The sequence below is a fragment of the Molothrus ater genome, chromosome 8 (genome assembly GCF_012460135.2).
Source record: "Molothrus ater isolate BHLD 08-10-18 breed brown headed cowbird chromosome 8, BPBGC_Mater_1.1, whole genome shotgun sequence".
In the NCBI taxonomy this organism is placed as follows: domain Eukaryota; kingdom Metazoa; phylum Chordata; class Aves; order Passeriformes; family Icteridae; genus Molothrus; species Molothrus ater.
In genome coordinates, this window is record NC_050485.2 from 17,869,756 (window position 1) to 17,889,854 (window position 20,099).

Sequence of the window (20,099 nt, forward strand, 5' to 3'; positions counted from 1 at the left end):
ATGATAAAAACAGTCTCCATTATGTTTAAATTTGCAGAAAGCACATATAGTACCCTAGCTAGAATGTACTGTTGTGGATTTGTTCAGCATCCCACTAGTGAGCAGTTAAATATGTGTGTCCAGAGTTAGGATGAGGCATGGGTCTGGCAGTGGACACAAAATTTCAGTGAAGGGAAAGATAGTGAAGTTAAAGTTATATTCAGGCTAATTCTGGTAGGGAAAGAGGAAGTATAATGCATGAAGTTCAAAATTATCCTATTTGATCTGCATGAGTATGTATGCAAATGGGTTTTCCCTTTTTTTCTGCTCTTTCAAATCCCATAAACACAAGCACTATTGCCTTTCCTCTCACTTTTGCAAGTGCACTTTTTGGATCTAGCTGTGTACAGCATTTCTGCAGCTTCCTTTGCATGATGGAGCAAATAATAACCAGCAGAATTTTCTTCCAGATATGGGAAGAGTATGTCCCCTGAAAAACAGAGCATTCCCTGCTTTTGACAGAGGTTTTTGTGAGATATTTGATAAAGAGAGAAAAGTCTGAATCAATCGGTTATTAACCAACCTCCTTTTCTTCTTCCTCCCTTTTTAGGATTTGTGATGGGAAAGAATGAATTTAGGAGGGAATCAGTAAAATGATGGTCAACATTTTCAGGAGCAATTATGAAGGCTACACCATAGATCTAGCTGCAACTGAGAGTCCAGAACGTGGATGAGCATTGAAGGATGCTGAAAACCTTAAAGCTACTGGTAAGTTTAAACAATTTCAGCCTGTTACTGCAGATTATTTATATTTTCATTCTTTGGTAAGAAAGAGTTAAGTTAGAGGACAAAGCAGGGAGGATTTTCAGCCTGTCAAGTCCAAAGCAGATGCCCTCTTAGCTACTTAAGAGAAATTGCTTTTAATCTAAGGATTCTGGTTGTGTGCCTTGAGCTGCTCAGACCTCTGCCTCCCTTCACATGCCAGTTCACCTCTGCAGTGATGTGATGCTGTGTAGTATCACTGCTGATAACCTTTTTTAGCAGAACCAGTTGTCCATAGACCTTCATATGTGAGGCTGCTTGCCATTGTATGAGCTCTGTCCCTATTGTTTCTGACAGCATGAGGTGACCTAATTCACTCCAGTGGGTCCATCACACACATTCCCACTGGGAGATTTCCCCCTCTGACAGCCATTGTCAGCACCCATCCTGCCAGGACTCTGCAAGCCCTTGCCTTGTGTTCAGGCAAGCACAGAGCTGCACACAGATGGGCCCTTGCTGAGAGCTGGTCTGGTGACGAGCTGCTTGCACAGGCATAGTGAGCACAGGGCACAAACCTACAACTAGCTGGGTAGACCTTAGGCCTTTAACGTGGTAGATTATAGGGAATCTTTGGAGTCTAGGGTTGGGTGAGACCATTATTTTAACTTCTCTGACCAGCACTGGAGCTGGATGCTGTCAGTTCTGCTGACAATGAGGAGTTCATGGAAGTATGACACAGTGGTAAGCTTTTAAGTCCATGCACAGAAAGCATGTTCAACACTATGCTATTCACATATCATCTTTTGGGTCAGAAAGATTCTCCTGCCCAGATAGGAATGAAGATAATCCACACTTAGAAAGTCCCTACTAGCTGTAGAAGGACACTTGGTTGAATATTTTTGATTCTGTTCTGTAGAAAGCAGTCACATACATGCACTCACATGCAAACACAGACATCACTGTGTCTTAAGGATTGAACTGATGTCTGCTTTTAGTGTAGATTATTCTGTCATTTGGCAGAAGGTGAGAAAAGAAGGAAAAAAGAACATTACCATTACCATAACATAACCAAAAAGTTAAAGAAAGGTGGAAGGTGGAAATTCTCCCTGCTAGCCCCATTTCCTGCATGATTTGTTGGCATCTGTATCCATTATCAGCCTGCTCCCATGGCAGGTAAATGCATCCACACTAATGCAGATGCCCTTCCCAATCTTGCCAGCTTTCTCACATACTGGTACACATAATGTGTGTTTGTGACATGAACTGAATTTGGAGAGTATGTTCTACATCTCCCAGAAGTGAAGACAATAGCAATATATAGGCTTGGTGCTCTCAGCTGTTATAGAAGTAACTGGGAGTTAAAAGCAGATCACTCACATCCCAATCAGTGCTCAAAGAACAGCCAGACAGGAAGAGAAGTGCTGGCATTTTGGAGGGAAACTGTGAAGGGAACTGAACACGTGTAAAGCTACAGAGAGGACATAGCTCCTCTATGAGCATATAGACATGGGAATAATGGGCACATTACCCCCATCTGTGCTGTGTAATGATTTTGAGGCCAGTTGGGCTGAAGCTACAGAAAGCAGCAGCTTTGATAACAATACTTTCCTACCCAAGGCTGTAATCACTTCATCTGGCTACATACCATTGATTAGTGAAGTCCTGACCACCTGGAGGTAGCCTAGCTGTAATTTGAATTCCTCGAGGACTTCACAAAAAACTGGGAGTCAAGATGCCCAACCAGAAGTGAGGTGTGTAAACCTTTTGCCCTATTAATGGAACTATTAAGAGGGGACAACTGTTGATAAAGGAAAAGGAAAAAGATATTTTATTAATTAGATATTTTTAACATACTATCTTGATGTTTGTGTTCCCAGTTTAATCTGTGTTCTTCTCAGAACTTCAAGGAAGTAACTGAGTTTCATCAGATGCTTTGATAGACCTCAAAGGAGTATTATGTAAATCCCCTGAGGACTCTTAGGATAATTGAACCTTTTGGGTAACTGACCAAGTCTAGCAGAGGAGCATAACCCAGCAGCCACCAAGCTTTTAGCCAGGGATCTAAGTGAATGTTGTTGAGAGAAGGAATAGGTGGAGTAACCTCTGTGTCATTGAAAATCTCAGTAGGGGCTGGCATGGAATACTCTGGAAGGAGATGCTCTTGCCTAGAGCAATGTTGCTCTGAAGGAGTTGGGTATTTGTATTGAGCTGAGAGGTGTGGTCATCCCAGGCTGCTGGCATTCCAGGCTTTGTGTGGATTTTGTCTATGGGAACAGAGGTCCCAGAGAGTTTTAGGTCTTTTGATCTAAAATTGCTGTCAAGCAAAAGGAAGGATGCTGAGTCCATGCTAAGTGACTCAAGTTAGGTGATACTAGCAGAATTTCTAGCTATCAAAAAACACTTCGTTCCTACTCTGTTCCTATTCCTTTTTCAAATTATACCTGAGCAGAATCCTACTCTTTCCCTTAGTGAAATTTTCCCCTTAACAATTCAATGCTAATTTCCTAATAATAGAGATAGATATATGCTATGTGTGTCCTAACTCACACACAGGGGTGAAGGGGAATGTGTGGTAACTGAAAAGTGCAAGCATGAAGAATATTTCATGTATTGTATTGTCTTTTACTTGAGTACTCACTCAACTCTTCCCAAGCATTACCTGTGCCTCATGCATCTTCTTTAAGAGAGCAAAGCAGTAGACCGAGAAAATGAGGCATGATACTGTTAAGAAATTTTTCTTAAAGTGAATTATAGATGTGATGAAGAGAGGAACCCAGGAATTCTGGAGAAATATGTGTAGTGCTGTTCCAAGTTAAATAAACTAACTTTTTATTTCTTATATCAAGTGAAAGTCAAAATTCCTTGAGAGTAATTCACTTGCTTCATCTTATGATTAAAAAAAGAAGTCAGAAAGCATTGTCTGTGTTCCTGTTGAAGACTTAACTACAATTTTTGCCCGCTTTAAGTGGATAAAAAGGGTGGAAGCAGCTTAGGTTAATGAGAGACCAAGGTTCAGTTCCTGCTTCTGGAACAATGGCAGCTTCCTGATCAGCATGAGAGTGTCATCAGGATGGTTCCTTTGATGACATGGTGCTAAAACTGCAGTAAAATCTGGAGCAGGAAAATAAAGAGCTAGGGGGAGTTTGGGATTTTCTTACAAAGGCTCAAATTTGGATCTGTTGTTTCAGCCAACATTTCTGAAAGTGTGTGAGCTAAGTTTCTGTCTGCTGTAGGGGTGCTTTTGTATGTGTTACCATTTGTGGCAAGACTGCAGGCCAGGCATGCCTTCTCCTGATGTTGTAGCCCAAGCTCCTGCTTTATCAGCACTTTTACAAATACAATAACAGCAGTTTTCTTGTGCTCATGGTGGGGATTTGCTTTGTGAATACTAGTGTTGCTATAGCTACATTTCCCTAATGTTCATTATTTCCCATAGTGTCCTTGTCACTTATCCAAAGGTGCTGGCATTAAGCAAACTCACAGCATGTTGTTTCTGCCTTGGGAACTATTGGTAGGTGTGCTGAATGAGCCAAGGGTACTGCAGCTGGTGCCTTGCCTGGAATAAATCTGCTTCAGCCATGAAGGAAGTGGTAATGGAAGTAGTTAGAAGCTTTTTAGAGCAGTGCGATGGGAAAGGAAAGCCTACAGTCATTGGCATGTCTTTCCAAGAGTGTTGAACAGGAAGGCGAAGAAGGGATTGTCATCTCTCAAGAGGACAAATGCAGGGAGGGGAGGGAGCACAGGCAACCTCCGTTAATTGCTAGGTTGTGTAATGAGCTGGGGTGCTGGACAGCTACTGTATAGTCCCCATTGTGTCTGTCGCCTGGTTGGGGGTGTACTGCTCTCAGGCATTTTAACTGCTTTTTGGGGTTTTGTTTTTGAATGGTTTAATGAGAAAGCTAAATAGCTGTATAATTCAGAACAGGATTGCAAAAAGTTCACTGTCCCTCAGGCATGAATGTGTAACTGGTGCTGTGCAGAAAAGGCAGTGAATTCTGAATAGCCACCTAACTTCATATGGGAGGACACTGAACAGTTAAGACTATGTAAAAAAGTAGAGATGGTTGCTGGCAGATATTTCAGACTGACATTGAAGATATGCTCTATACTCTGCATCTTTTCTTAATCTCCCGTATTGTTTCCTCAGGCCTTGATCAGTCCTTAAGTGGTATTAAAACAGGAGCTATCACTTGTCAATAGGCACCAATAACTCTACCTCCTAATTTCAGTAGGCTGTTGGATGTAGCTGTTGGATGGAATCTTATAATCTCTCTAAAACTGTACTTGCATATTAAGGCCACTGTGATGATTAAGAAATTGCAATTAAGAAATGTCTGCTGTGTAAGGAGAAGCTGAGAGAGTTTGGGCTGTTTAGCATGGGGAAGAGAATGCTCAGGGGGATCATATCGATATGTACAAATTCCTTATCAGGAGGGAGTAAAGAGGTAAAGAAGCAGAAATAGATTCCTCTTAGTGGTATCCAAAGACAGAACAAGATGATATAGACACAAACTAAAACCCAGGAAATTTTCTTTAAACATCAGAAAAAAACTTATTTACTCTGAGGATGGCCAAATAGCAGAACAGGTTGCCTAGAGGTGTCAAGGAGTGTCCATCCTGGAGATACCCAAAACCCACGAGAATAGACTCCTGAGCTCAAGGTGACACTGCTGGGAGTGGGAGGGTTTACATTGGACGGTTCCCAGAGCTTCCTTCCAATCTCAGCTATTCTGAGTTGTGGTTCTGGGATCCAGTGTTAGTTTTCCATGGTGTTGGGCCTGGAGAAGCATGCATGAAGTATGAGGTTCTATTATTCCTGATGTGCACAAAGTAAGTGATATATTGTCATATATCAGTATGACAATACAGAATACTTTTCTGGTTTCACAAGTTTAATTCTAACCCTACAAAGCTACACCCATGCAAGATTATGTGCAAACCACTCTTCAGGGTTACACATATCTTATAAGTGCTGTGCCTTTCTATCACACACATTACTGGACATTTAAAAGATTCATCTAATAGTGGACTCTAACTCTGTCTGCTTTGCCTGCTAGGGTGAGCTCTCTTTTCTGTGTAAGGAGCTCAATTACAATAATATTTAGGCAGCTTTGCAAGCAGGTAGTCATCATGTTGAGTCCAGCTTTGTGATTTAAGCTGTGAGAAGTACCATTATCCTTAATGAGTAACTGAGTGTCTTGAAGCTGGAGTTGCTGCTCCTGTGTAATTCCAATAATTAAGACACTGAGATTATGCAAAGTACTATTTATTAATGTTAACACTTTAAAGGAAGAGAGAATAGTATAGATAAACTTACATTCCTTCAGATGTTGGGAACTCTGATTTGTGCTGCAGCAAGCAAGTGTCCAGTGTGGGTGCAACACACTGTGAAGACCCTGTCTGTGGAAGGGGTGCCCCATTTTAGTCATTTGAATGATTTTTATTTTTTCCTGAGAAAATAATTCCATTCAGTATTTCTATTATCCAATAGAAAGAATGTTCCTCTGAGGGCTTCTAGCTGCACTTGTAGGTATAGGCAAGAAGTCACAGTGGCATCATTTCAGTTAGCTAGTGCAATCTGCCCACAAGCCCTCTGTTTCATTTATCTGGCTGCCTTTACTCTGCAGCTAAGGGACATGGAGTGGGTCTGTGCCCAGGGCAGGAGCGACCGGCTGCAACTGGCCCTGTCGTGGTCGCGGTGTGCCCCTAGATGGCAGCGATCGCTGCTCTTTTTCAGGACGGACCCTCTGCAGTTGCTGTATTAGTTCTGACACAGACGGGCCTGTTGCTCAGTGAGGCCATAACCTTCAACTGAAAAGGCAGAAAAAAATTACTGGCTGGTCTCTCTTTCTCATCTAAGAAAATTTAAAGGAAACATGATTATATTAGGACAAGTCAATTATTTATACCTGACAATGCTCTCGTAGACAGTAACACCCATTTTGTCAGGTGTGGGTATTTTCAGGTATCTTACCCGTTGCAGATGGGGTACTAGAGTACACAGAGACATCAGCATGAAGCAGTTCTGGGTCCATGGAACTCAATGAAAATGTTAATAGAAAAATGTGGACATTTGTTTTCCCCTACACACATAATTTCGTAACCTTACAGCTATGCAGTGGTTGTTCTTGCTGTACTTGCTTTTAAATTGAGATAAAATGGTAGCTATAAAAAAGCTTAAGAGCAGACTCAGTGCTGGTAAAACAGGTACTTCTCCAAAATATGGTTACAAGTTGTGCTGTTCTGTTGGCAGAGCTACTGTCTGAACAGAGTGTGACTGACAAGGTTTTGTGCTACAGTATGACTCTGAGGACTAGCATATGTTTATTTCTTTGGTGTGCTTGTTATGGTAGGCACTGTCTTCAAAAAACGTCTTTTTGTTCACATTTGCACTGCAGTTTGTCCTGATTGGCAACCAGGTGTTAGAGCACAAAGGGTGATCTCAATACCACTTCTCTGAAGTAAGAAGGGTGACCATTGGCACAGACTGAGGTTCTATGCCATAACACATCTCCTGCATATTAGTGTGTGCAAATTCCAGCCAGAGCACTTTATGTGCTAAATAGTATCTCATCAGAAATCATCCAGAGCAGTATGATCCTCTGGTCTGACTGAGGAAAGATAGCTTTGTGTGTAGGCAAAAATGAGAGATTTTGTCGTCTGTGTTTAGTTCCCAAGTTTTCCAAAACTCTGTAAACCTTGGACAAATCACCAACCACTGCCTCACTTGCCTATGAATGAAATGAGACAGTATATTTTCCTTTCTTTTCAGTGTATCCTGACTTGTCAAGTTGTGTGAGCTCTGTAAAGAGTGGGTTATCTTTTGTTCCAAATGAATGCATATCAGTGAGCCTGGATCTCCAGGGAGTTGTGCATGAATAAAGAACACAGAGGTGGGACACTCAGTTGTGCTGTGTGTGGGGGAATGCTTATCAGCTGCTGGATGTGGCCACATTCCACTATACATCATCACAAAATCTGCCTTTGGAGGAAGTTTACAGACAAGCCCTCATGAATAAAATATTTTCCCTAGAGCTCGAATTGGTTAATAGTTAGGTATTGCAGCTGCTTTTTTATAAAAAGAAATTGAAATTAAGCAGATTGTTTTAATAAATCTTTTTAATATCTCTGTAAAACAGGAAAAACTTGTGTCAAACAGCAAGCACTCTGTCAAACAGCTGCAAAGATGATGTACAAATAATGATCTTTGAGGATTGTCTTCTAAGTCCAGAATACTTGTTCTAAGCCGCAGAAAAAAAACACCTTTGCATAAAATACAGGAATATTTTTACTAGGAAGCTTATTAAATTATTGTGGTACACAAGATGAATTGTGTATTCATGACAGTGTAATGCATTGATTGCCTAGTACATGTGAAGTAATTAAAGTGAAAGGCCAAATACCAAATGAAGGTAAAAAATTTATGAGAAAAAATTGGCTGTTGATATTTGACAGAATTGTGTGAACAGACCTTTGTATACAACATAAAGATAATAAATGCAGAATACATGGAGAGTAATGCTCTGAGGAAGGACCAAATTCAATGAATTTAAGACAAAACATTGAGTTCTTTATATGTTTATAGCAATATAAATCCAGGGTTATTCCTGGATTTATTTAGCATTGCTCTGGAACTTTATTAATAAGTTTGAAATTAGCATCTGGCTCACATAATTAATTGCATTTCTATATTGGAGACTGCCTTCAGACTATTGGAGAGCAGAAAGAAAAAATGGGCCTTGTCCTTAATTATAATTGTATTACAGTGGCTTTTTCTAAAAGCCATACTTTAAATTTTTATTTAATACCCCATTCTTTCTGAATTATAAACCTCTAATTCGTAATAGGTAATAAAATAAAGTTATTTTATTTTCTTGCTTCAACTGCAGTTTTATACCCAATGCCTCCTAATCTTTTCTCTTTTGCAGAAACCAAGTTTTAAAAATATATACAATTTAGTTAGATTGTTTCAGTTTCCTATGTTTACAAGGAATGCATATCTAATAATATGCATTCCTTGTAAATATATCTAATAATGCATATATTCTAATGCATATCTAATCACGTCCATATGTCACCTTCTAGATAAGGACTTAGAAGTACAACAAATGGAAAAAAAATACAATCTTACACCTTGAACAGCAGATTTCTGTTCAAATCCATCCACACAAACAGAAACACTTTTTACAAGAAAAATAAACTGTACAGAGAGTTCTTTAATTTAAAGATCTGATTCAGCCCCAACTGAAACCAGCAGGACATCCCATATTTCAGATCCTAGGTAAGAATGAGAAGATAGTCAATCAATGTAAAGGATTAGGGAAAGATGAAATGTTTGTATGTACCACAACGCACACACAGTTGTTTCAATGGGCTTAGTATTGCATTTCTTTTTCTGTGGATGTAGAATGAAAATATTGATGCTATCTGCATCTGTTCATCTTGCTGGAAAAAATTAATATTCCATCCACTTATTTTTTTATTTTTATTTTTCATATTAGAATGCTCTTCCTTTGAAGAGGACCAGGGTTTAAAGGCGTCCTATTTTTTATGTCAATTTCTTGATTTAAGATGTCTGGTGATAGTGGTATAAACTCATGGGCTGGAAATGGTTTTGCATTGTTCAAGCCACCAAAGGTCACCAAACTGAGTCCTTCCATGCAAAAGCATAACTGGTGCAGTAAACACTGATTTGCAGTCCAGAAGCAAACAGTGCAGAACAATAGATGAGGGACAACTAATCTTCCCCTAACACCAACAGAATCTAGATCTTGATAGTTGCCCTCTGGATAGTAAAGCTAATTCCGAAGGCTGCTACATCCTTGCTACAGTCCCAACACATATTCCTAACAATGAATATGTTATTACACAGAATGCAAAAATTGTCCATAGCAGTTTGTCACATCAGTGTTGCAGTGCTGGCTGGCTGTTTCTTCATACTTTGAGCCAAGAAATAAATGACTTGTGCAGGACACGTTAAGCAAGGTTTTTAAATTACTTTGTAATCTAAAAAAAGCATATAATATAATACTTGTCTGTGCTGGCATGACATGTCTTTAAAGTAGTTGCTGAGCAGTCCCTGGAGTCCAGTGGAATAGCAACAGGAAGAGTCCTATTGTAGGAATCATACTCAGTAGGAATCCATTGCTCTCAGGATCTGAAGGACTTCCAGCACAACTTCATAACAGAATAAATACTCATCCTGTGTGTGGAGACACCAGTGTGAAACACCTGCTTACATTCAACATAAATTCTAGACAAAGAAGGATGGACTAGCTGAAGTTATATGTTTAAATGTTATATGTTTATAATATCCCATCTATGTCATATGGATACAAAACATACATATTTCAGAGAATCCTTATTCTTTTTGTTCCATCACTGGTAAAAGTACAGGAACTCTGTAGTTTAAGCATGTACTCAACTCTCATGTAGGACAGTGAAGGTTATATATTGCTTAATTTTAGTCCCATGCTCAATCATTACCCTGAAGAAAAATCTATCAAAGCCTGTGCTAAAATATTTGCCTATAGGAAGAACTTTAGTCTTCTCTTGTTTTTATTTTCGCCAGCTGTTTTCTCTAAGGTGAGTTAGCAGCAACTTTTCTTTTTTCTGTGCGAAAAATCTTTTCAGGAGTGGGTTTAGCTCAGGATAGAAGGGTTTACTTGGTGATGATAACTCATCAATAGCAAGAATTGAACTAGAGGGTATAATTTTGCAGGGTAGGGTTTATAGTAAATCCCTGTTTCTGTGATACTTGCTTTTCTTCTTGCTTTAGAAAAAGAAAGGGGGGTGTGTTGTATTTGTCTTATATTGCTGTTTTACTTTTATTTCACTTAATCAGTAAGGGACAGACTTTCATATTTAAAACTAGACACCCCTTGCCTAGAGGGCTGTTATTTTCCTCAAATGAGAGCACTAAAATGATATTTTAAGCCCTAGCTTTATCATAGCATATGGACCTGTACCACAGATTGAGGCTTTTTAAAAAACAATGATCTAGTTGCATATTTAGAACTTACCTTAGTTTGGATCATGCCAAAACGCTGATCTCGCAAATCTCTCACTATCTGCTTGATGTTGAACTGTCAGAAGAGAATTGTTTTTACTTTGGTTGATGTGCAAGTCAGAAAGAAAGATTTAAGCATATTCAGATGGGGAAGCTGTGACAGCTCTTTTAGAAACAGTATATTTGTAGTTACTATCTTTGTTGTTTAAAACAATGAAAGCTGGGTTTATTCCGTTTTGTTTGGGTGAATTCTTAGAGGATTTATTCTGTTCTAAGATGTTCCCACCATGCCACTGACATCCATACCAAGTTTGTAATACTTAACAATGACCTGTTTGATACTTACACATAAATCTTTTTCTATATGGCTGAGAAGAATTTCAACACACAGCAAAACTCCACTTCTTCCAATGCCAGTGCTGCAGTGAGCAATAATAGGTCCTCTCCTGTGAGCTTTTCTCATGTAACAAATAAATTTTACAAGCTGCTCAGCCAGTTTGGAAGTATTGTGGTCTGGCCAAGTGGTAAATTGCAAATGACTTATAATGCGCTTTTCTTCTGTCTGGAAGAGAGACCAGAAAGGTTAAGAATTATCAGTCCCAAAACCAATTTTTAAGGAATTCCACTAACAATTTTCCTACAGCCTCATTCTTAAAATTGTTTGTTTACTCTACAGTTCTTTAGCTTTTCATACTTGACTCTATTAATGTTTCTTTAGATTTCAAGAAACGCACTCAGGAACACAGGCCTAGGAAATTTACTTCATGTGACTTTGATGAGACGCTGAAGTTATTCAGTTGCCTTGAAAGAATGTAGTTATGTCATTTATTGGTAATATTAATTAAATTTTCCTGGGTCAACGCTTCTTGTTGCCAGTTCACAAAGACACGTTAAAATCTGAATGCTAACTACCTGGATTTTTACCATCAGAAGAATTTGAATGTAAATATGGATTTCTGCTGAAGTAGACCTGTGGCTTTCTGTAGTAGTTTGCTACTGATTCAGTACAAACATAGCAAACTTAGCACGTTCATTGAAACAATCACGTATGGTGTTCCATCTTGCCATTTTAAGAGTCTTTCAGGAAGACTCCTATCAAATGCTTTGCAATGCTTCACACTCAGTGACATAAGGTGCATTTCCTCAAATTGTTATCTTGATGGAAAAGGCACCAAGTTTAGTCTGGCACAGATGTTTTAATTATGCCACTAAATAATATGTCTTGCAGAAATTTTTGCAAAGCTTTACTTAATATTGAGGCAAGAATGATGGACTTATACGTGCCCTGTTTTCCGTGTTCTTCCACCTGGATTCTGTATTTGTTAGGTTTCTAAAAGTTGCTGCTAGATTTGTAGTTTCATGTGTGTTTGTGTCTCTTCATGAACAAAAAAAGTATCATTTGTCCTAAATTCTAGGATGAAAGCCACCTTCTCCCCCTCTTTCCATTCAATCACCATTACCAAATATGAATCCACTCTGGTGGGGATGTGATTTGATGAGAACAGTAAACAATTCTGCAAAACACTGAACAAACCAGTTCTGTGACTATTAGAGGTCTCATTTTTGGAAGTTCTTGTCCAAACGTATGTAATATTATATCCATTGCTTATGCAATGAGCAAGAAGAAAGCACCTCATTAATCTTAATTTCATGCCTGTTATTCAGATTTTTACATCCCCAAAAAATACTAGGCATATATTATAGAAGAAGCAGACAATACTACTTGTATCTACTCACATTAACTGTGTAATCAGTTTCATCATATATGAAAGTATTAAATCAACTTACCTGCTTGTTGATAATTTCTATTTTTCTAATTATGAAGTATTCCAGAGTCTGGTAATTGTGTAGCCTGAGATAGAAATTAGCCAGTTCTTTAGAGTTATAGGGAGATTCAGGCCAGTATCGATGGCATTTGACTTGTCCTAGCTCCACTTCTTTTGTCATCATGGCAATCACATCTGATTCACTCTCCCAGACCATTTGCCAGAAATCAGCCATAGTGGATGGAAGAGGCCCTTGGGTTATAATATAAAAGTGTTCCTCTTCTCCAACATTCATTCTAATGTAGCTTGCATTAATGTAGCCATTCTTTTCTCCCAGAGGAACTCGTGTCTTATCATCTGTACAGAAACAGAAAGATGCTATTTCAGCTGTGGATCTGGAACAAGAGTTCTACCCTCTCCAGCACTCAGGATATAGGAAACCTCAGTCTCTCCAGAAAAGTATCCCTCTGGATTTTAGAACACAGTTGACTAGTAGCACTAATATTAACCAGTGAAAGTAGGAATTCTCACAGATAAATTGTATGGTTCATTGCAGCTTTATTTCTCCTGAGGTACTTGTGTAACATTGTGGAAAGCCTTCTAAAAAGCTTACTATAGAATTGTTTGCCAGTGTTCCAACATAGAGTAAGTACCCAGTTCTGCTTCTCATGTATTGCATAGGAATGTTGTCACTGGATATTGGTGTTATAAACGAGAAGAACCTCTAAGAATATACACACTGCATCACTGAATATAGAGATGCTACACATTTTTGCATGTGTTGTCCTGTTGCTGCAGTCTAGGAAGACATCAAGGGTCCAGAAAATTTTTTTGTGTTCCTCTGATGACTTTGTTCACCAAATGTGTATTCTCATTTCTGTGCATACTTACATGGAAGGATGTCTCGGTATCTGTTTTTATTCTGGTTTTCTGGTGCTTTGCCAGTTCTGCAGTCATCTATTGGCTTCACATGTTCTAAAGCCTAGATCGAAAGGAAATAGTCAATCTATATTGTTCACATCCTCAACAGACAGCTTTTACAGTGTCAGTGTGAACAAACTTTACTGCTGTATATAACCCAAGGCTGGAAAATAGACTTCTTACAGAAGAGAATCAGTACATCATTCTCTAAACTTCTAGGCAAAAAATTCAATTTGCTTTGTATTTTCTCTTCCCTGCAGAATATTTCTGCATTTTCAAGTGATATTTCCAACCCTCATCCTCAGATCCCATCATTACAAGTCCCTTTTGTATATTGCTGTATTATAGATTTTTGGAATACTGTGTTGGCCAAATGATTGATAACACAAGCATTTATGATGATAACACAAGCAGCACTAACTATTGCACTATGAACAGTGCAAAAATGACTCAATACTTTTCAGTGATGGAGTAAGTGGTAAATATAGGGAAAGCATCAATGATATTAAGTGCAAATCATACAGTCATTAAGAACTTCACAGCAAATTTTGGGGAATTGAATGCAGGGTAGTCAGAAGCAGGAATGTGCAAGTTCATTTCATTACATGATGTTTTTGTTATTCTTCTACCTATTTTCTGTGCATTGCACAATGCTCAATCATTACATTCTGCCACTATATATTTATAACAACTGAAATACATATGACAGTTCGTGAACACTTGCATCAGTTCCTATGGCTTTTACTCAGATAAAATATCCACTGCCTTTGGTAACCAGCACTTTACTTATTAGATCTTTACGTTTTCTGTGCAGACGTGGGACTGAGCTCATAGTAAGCTACACCTACATCAGTAATGGAATGTAATGAATGAAAATTAATACATGCCCTTGAGCCTTTAGGGAATGTCAGCAAATCCTACACACTTGAGCCTGTGAGATTTTGTACCCAGAAAGTCAGAGATATAAAGGCAAGTGAAAGAAACTGATAACATTGCAATTACTATGAAAAGTGGCAGCAATCCATTGCACTGGTAATGAGCATGTCCTTTAAAGGAAAATCCAGTACTATCTTGAAGAATTATGAAATAATCTGTTCTTTGGGAATTTGATGATAACTTCATACTCTGTTTATGTTCTGAAACAAGAGATTTTACAAGCCTTCCTAATTTTACATTTTTTTCATGATTTATATGCAATCAGATGTAATTATGTGATTTAATTATCTGTGGAGGTACATTACTTTTCTTTGTAATTTCATTACAAAGTTCCTGGCCATAACAGCATCTTGTGGCAATGAGTTCCATGGATAACTGGGGTGTTCCATTGAGTGGAACGTTTTCCTTTCAACTGTTTCTACTTTAGTGAATCCTTAGCAGCAGGGATTTCTTGCTTAGGTGCAGCCCCTAGGATAGTTCTTAGGTAGATGTTCAGCAGAGCTGAGGGGGTAATAAGAAGAAGTCAGTCTAGGAAAAAGTGATTCCTAATCTACATTGTGAATGTTACATTTTTTATTTTCCTTCTACATGGGCAGCATCTTTGAACAGCGAACATAGTAAGACTGATATGCATGGAAAGAGAGATGCAAACACTGTACTGCCACCCAAACAGCAGAGCAGAAACCCCATTTTGGCAGGAGTAATTGTCAGAGAAAAAGGATGCAGTAAAGATATACAAACTGAACTCCCATACAGTATGCACTGTATGGAAAGCCACTTTTTTAGCTTTGCTAAACTTTTAACTCTTAAGAAGTGATCAAAGTTTACCATAAACTCCTTTAGCACCTCTTGATTCTCAATCTGCAGCTGAAGTCCTTGAATAAGACCTGTTATGCCAGTCCTTGGATCTACTCCACTCTGTGATGGTTTCAAGTTAATTAACTGAGTCAGTTCATCTCCAGAAGCAAAGGTTCTGTCTATGTATCAACAAAAAAAAAAAGCAAACAAAACCTCAAAACACAATAACAAAAAAGCAAGAAGTTTTTAATTATTACTGTTCATAGTGCAGAATCTTGGCTTTAAAAACTAGGGAGCTGCAGTATGTGTATATATTTTGCTGCTTATATTGTGGAAGAGAAATATGAGAAAATGGAAGAAAATATTTTCAACTTACTTATGTTCACAGCAGAAAGAAGAATAAGTCAACATCATGGATACAACCAGCACCACATTTCATGTTATTTGGAAGGAGATCCAACTATTGCAAGTTATTTCCTCACACAGTTTCTAAATACAGTCTGTTCTAAATAAACTGTTCTTGCAGAATTGGAGACTTTAATGCTAGTTTATACTGGTATAGGAGACTGGCCACATCTTTACAGAGAATTTTCTTCACATTTCCAACACTTCCATGCCAATTAGTATTGCCACACTCCACTGCTAGGAATAATCATGGCAAATTCTTCCTTCCTAAAGTAAGCAAATATATTTTTCTTCTCATCTTAACTCATACTACCTCAAGAGCAATATGTGAACTATCTTTGATGCACCTAAGTCAGGATTCAGTTTTACTACTTTGCTCATTCTGAAATGTGTGTTCTGGTCCAGTACTTGACAGATTAGGAAAATGGATAAACAGTGCATCTTCAGAAATATCACTACTCTACTGGAGTGATAGAATAACTTTTGTTCCCATGTTGAGTAAAAACAGTAGCTTGTTATGTAAAAACTAATGGTTTGAGGCAGAGGAATTATGGAATTTGTTTTTTTAGTCATAGGCTACTGTCTGCGGAGGGTAACATACCAGCTGTCTCAAAGAAAAGCTGATGATGTGTTCCAGGGGTTTGTTGCAGGATGAAGACAAGAAGCAATGTTCTGCTCTCTTCCTGTAAGGTATCATCACTACTCTGAATTAATTTCTGTTACAATAGAGTTGTGCTTGCTATGTTTGTGTCTGGGCTACAACTTGCCCCTTCTTTGCCTGAGCTTTTAAGATATTTTCTGTCTGCATTCCAGTCTCTAACCCTCGAAGAGGCTCCTATTATTGAGTTGAGGGTGCCAGTGAAGACAGATCCCCACTCCAGACAGAGCATACTATTTCCCATACACCTCTTCTTCCAGATCAAGGGGAATTAAAAAACCCCAAACTCTGAGCAGCTAGTAGAGGATAGATTGTTTGGGATTTTCTGTTTGTTGGCCAGCAAAGCTTGGTAGTGTGAGAGAGTTACCTGTGTTTTACTTCTAATGAGAGCCATCAGCAACTCATTGCTTCCACCAGGTGAGAAGAAGCAAGGAGAGAGAGAGAAATCTGAATTTCACAGAATCTCTGAGATACTACAGCATCCTCAATATGATTCCTTTCACAAATTATTCTCATTTGGAGCAGAAGGAGCTTAATTTTCATAAAGGAACAATTAGGCAGATTCTTCCTGTAAACTCTTCTGGGTGTCAGAGAGGCTCTGGCACCTGAGTTGTGAAAGTGCTTCAGTACATGCTTAAGCACATCAGTTCTAGAGATTTTAATGAAATTGTCATGAAATTCAGTGATTCTGGAGAAAAAGTCTTGAGAGACAATTTGACCCTTTGTTTTGCATTTTTAAGTGTTTATTTACTTATTTTGTGAAGTTGTATGGGAACAGTAAGGAAGAGAGGAGAGACCTCATGATGTATGCCTCCTTTGAGAGTTACAAAAGTTTGGATGGCCTATCTATGCATCAGCAGTAAAAGCTGTGTCTTGAGTGCTCTGGTCCTTTAGACTGAAAGAGCAAATTCTTAGCTTGTGTACAAGGGACTAGTGTTGTTGTCAATGTAGATATATGGAGATGCTGGGCTATACTGTTGAAGAAACAAGAGAAGTTTTTGCATGATTACTTCTAGGTAGAACAGGAATCCTCTGGGGCATAACATCATCTTCATGGTTCCAGCTGCTTGATTCAGACTGTTGATTTTCTTTTCTGCAGCTTTCACATTCTGCACATTTCTGTGACCTGCAAAACAATGTCAGTTGAAGTAGCAGAAGCTTTGATAATCTGAACCATACAAAGATTTTGTGTTTACTCTATTTGTGCTTACTTTTAACTTTATTGAGCAACTATTTACAAGAATTAGTCAGAACTCTGAAGATCATAAGTTCAAGGAGTTGTAGTAGCATTTTATCTGGATTATTGTTTACAAATATAGCTACTGAAAAGTACTATTTTCGGTATGTGATTGTGGTTGGTTTTTTCAGAGGTTAGAACATACTCTGAATAAAAAGCAGCTCAAAAATGACTGGAAGTAAGGTTTCTCGCAGCTAGGAACCATTTTCATGTAGGATATTTTTCAATTGTTAGCCATTACACCTGTAAGCTTCAATTCTCTTGTCTTAGTACTTGTGTGGAAGGTGTTCAGCAGCTCTTCCTCAAGGTGGAGCTGCATTCCAGCAGACCCGTGTTCTGTTGATTTCATACCATACTAGGACAGAGCTGGAAATATACAAATAATTTATCCATACTATTTATTTTAATAGTTTTACTTCATTTGAAAGACTTACCTGTCTGAAACGGTACTGATGAGGTCCTTATAGTCTTGTCCAGCCAGCTGACCTTGCAGAGGAGATTTGTCTATTCTTTCTGCATCCTGCATGTTTCAAATAAGAAAAAGCTGTGAAAAATCAGTACACAGAAACATCAAGAATGTAGTTACTTTCATCAACACTCTTATTTCTGACAGAAATGTGTCCTTTGTTTAAGAAGGAAAGGGAAAATAAAATAGTTTCCACTTTCAGACAAAAGTGTGTATTGCAGTAACTAGTTGGAGTAAAAAGCCTTATCAGCTGCATTTGTAAGTTTCTGAGCAATAGAACAATACAGTCTAGAGACACCTCTACATCTCAGCATGCATGACTGACTTTGAAACGTTTGTTATATCCTCTCTGATCTGAGAAAGAAAATGCAATCACAGGAATCATGAGTCACATTCTTCCTCTCCCAATTCTTGGCAGCAGGAAGCACCAGCATCTGAGATGGAACTGTTGGTAATAATTTCCTTTTTTATCTTAGACACAACAATGCCAATGGTAGGAGCAGGGTGCAGCTGCTCTGCTGAAGAAGCACTCAACTAACAGAGAAGGCAGACCCTTGATGATCCTCCATATGCAATAGAAGCAATGGTACAGGTGGCTGTTTATCCATCCTAAAGAGTAATAACTAGGTCCTGCATTTAAATAGTTATGCAGGATATCTGTTATTAGTATATGAAAGTAGCTTCTTCTCAGCTGTAACACTTGATAAACAATTATTTAAATTTTAGTTCAAATTACCATTTTTCTTTTTCTGGTTCAATTACATTACTTGATCAGGGTTTGGGTTTTTCATTTGTTTTCTGGAGGATAAGAAGACCTAATTTTCTTGCACTTACTTAGGAGTTTTACAGTTTTAAATTTATAAATAATAGATGCCCTGAAATTTAATGTGGAATGTCTTGCAGGACTTGCTAAGATTCAAAATCATAGCCATGTTTGAAGAAATTTAGATGCATTTGAATTTTGAATAGTAGTGGAGATAGCTGGATAGAAATCTTTTAATGTACATGGTTTAGAAATACTGAAAGGATGGTAAAATTAATAAATTATTCATTTCAGTATTATAAAGAATCAGAACAAGACTTGCATATGCAGCCTTTCTTCCCTCCACCCTTTTAGCATATGTATTCTACTTATCATATGCTCTTGTCTCAGTGGAATCCTGACTCACTCAAATGTCAGCAGCTCCAGTCATGGCAGCACACTTCCCTCACATGAAACATTTTTTTCATTAAGAAGGTGTGGTTCTTGCCCACATTGCAGCAAACTCATGTAAACAAACATGAGTACATTGCCTGATAACTTCTGAAAACTTCTCTGATTTTTACCTTTTTGCACATTTGGTTGGAGCCTTCTTGCTTGAAACTGAAAACAGGCTGAGCTTGCAGGTTTTCCCCACCACTTGCTGAATACCAGAAAACAAACAAAAAAAATCAAATACATGAAAATATTGGTCCATTTCTTCTCTGCTGCTTAGACCAAAGGACTTTGACCTCAGATGGGGCACTGAGATACAGTGTCTTAAACTGCATGGAATCTCCCTCTTGTGAATGCCTGGGAGGGTTAATAGAGCACAAATGCCATATGTCACGACCAAAGAAGCCAGCATAATTCAGACTGCCAGAAGATACACTGAAGTAAAGCCCTGTATCAACAGCAGCTATAAAAAACCATGAAACAATTTAAATCTTCTCTCCCTAACCCAGCTCATTCCTTCACAGTGCTAAGGGAAAAATACCATAAATTAACTTTGCTGCCAGTACTTCTATAATAGCATTGTGTTTTTCAGGAAAACAGTTTAAACTTCCCAGAAACTATGTAATTCATTGATGTCATGTAAGAAGAAAATGGCAGTGGCATTGTCTTGACCATGAATACTTGAAACAAAGCCTTCAATAACCAGCAGGCCAGAAGGAGGAATTCTATATCCTTCCCACTTAGGTTTCTCCACATTATAGGAAATGTTTCAGTATTCAAAGAAATAGAAAGTTGAGGACTATAACTATGTAATCTATTGGTAGTTTTATATCCTTGCTTCCATTCCCAGCTTTAATTAATAATTAATTTTTGAGTATTCAGTAGAGCAGAGCATAGAGCACAAAGTTCTTCCATAGAGTTAGTCGTGCCTGTAAGTACTGCCCTTTGCAAGATGGGTGTGCTCTCA

General features: G+C 38.3%; 2 protein-coding genes across 2 annotated transcripts in view; one reads left to right on the plus strand and one right to left on the minus strand.

Moving 5' to 3' along the window:
- The first annotated feature begins 654 nt into the window (after window positions 1-654).
- Window positions 655-20,099, plus strand: part of MAPK8 (mitogen-activated protein kinase 8) — a 119,108-nt gene continuing 99,663 nt past the window's right edge. Inside the window, exon 1 of the mRNA XM_036385464.2 lies at window positions 655-747. The gene's annotated coding sequence lies outside the window, so the exon portion shown is untranslated. The remainder of the gene's footprint in view (window positions 748-20,099) is intronic.
- On the minus strand, window positions 7,843-19,279 carry PTPN20 (protein tyrosine phosphatase non-receptor type 20). The gene is made up of 9 exons (XM_054515584.1): window positions 19,264-19,279; window positions 17,906-17,991; window positions 17,245-17,360; window positions 15,202-15,350; window positions 13,408-13,498; window positions 12,539-12,873; window positions 11,097-11,312; window positions 10,764-10,826; window positions 7,843-9,943 (listed from the first exon to the last, which is right to left on the minus strand). The coding sequence occupies exons 1-9, from the start codon at window positions 19,273-19,275 to the stop codon at window positions 9,872-9,874; spliced, it is 1,140 nt and encodes a 379-aa protein (XP_054371559.1). The 5' UTR covers window positions 19,276-19,279; the 3' UTR covers window positions 7,843-9,871.

Excerpts from the sequence above, each read along its gene's own strand:
- PTPN20 (XM_054515584.1), bottom strand. Across the intron at positions 13,499-15,201 it reads AGGTGCTAAAGGAGTTTATG|GCTTTAGAACATGTGAAGCC; the intron begins GTAAACTTTGAT and ends CTTTCGATCTAG. Across the intron at positions 9,944-10,763 it reads TTGGCATGATCCAAACTAAG|GATGAGTATTTATTCTGTTA; the intron begins GTAAGTTCTAAA and ends CTCCACACACAG.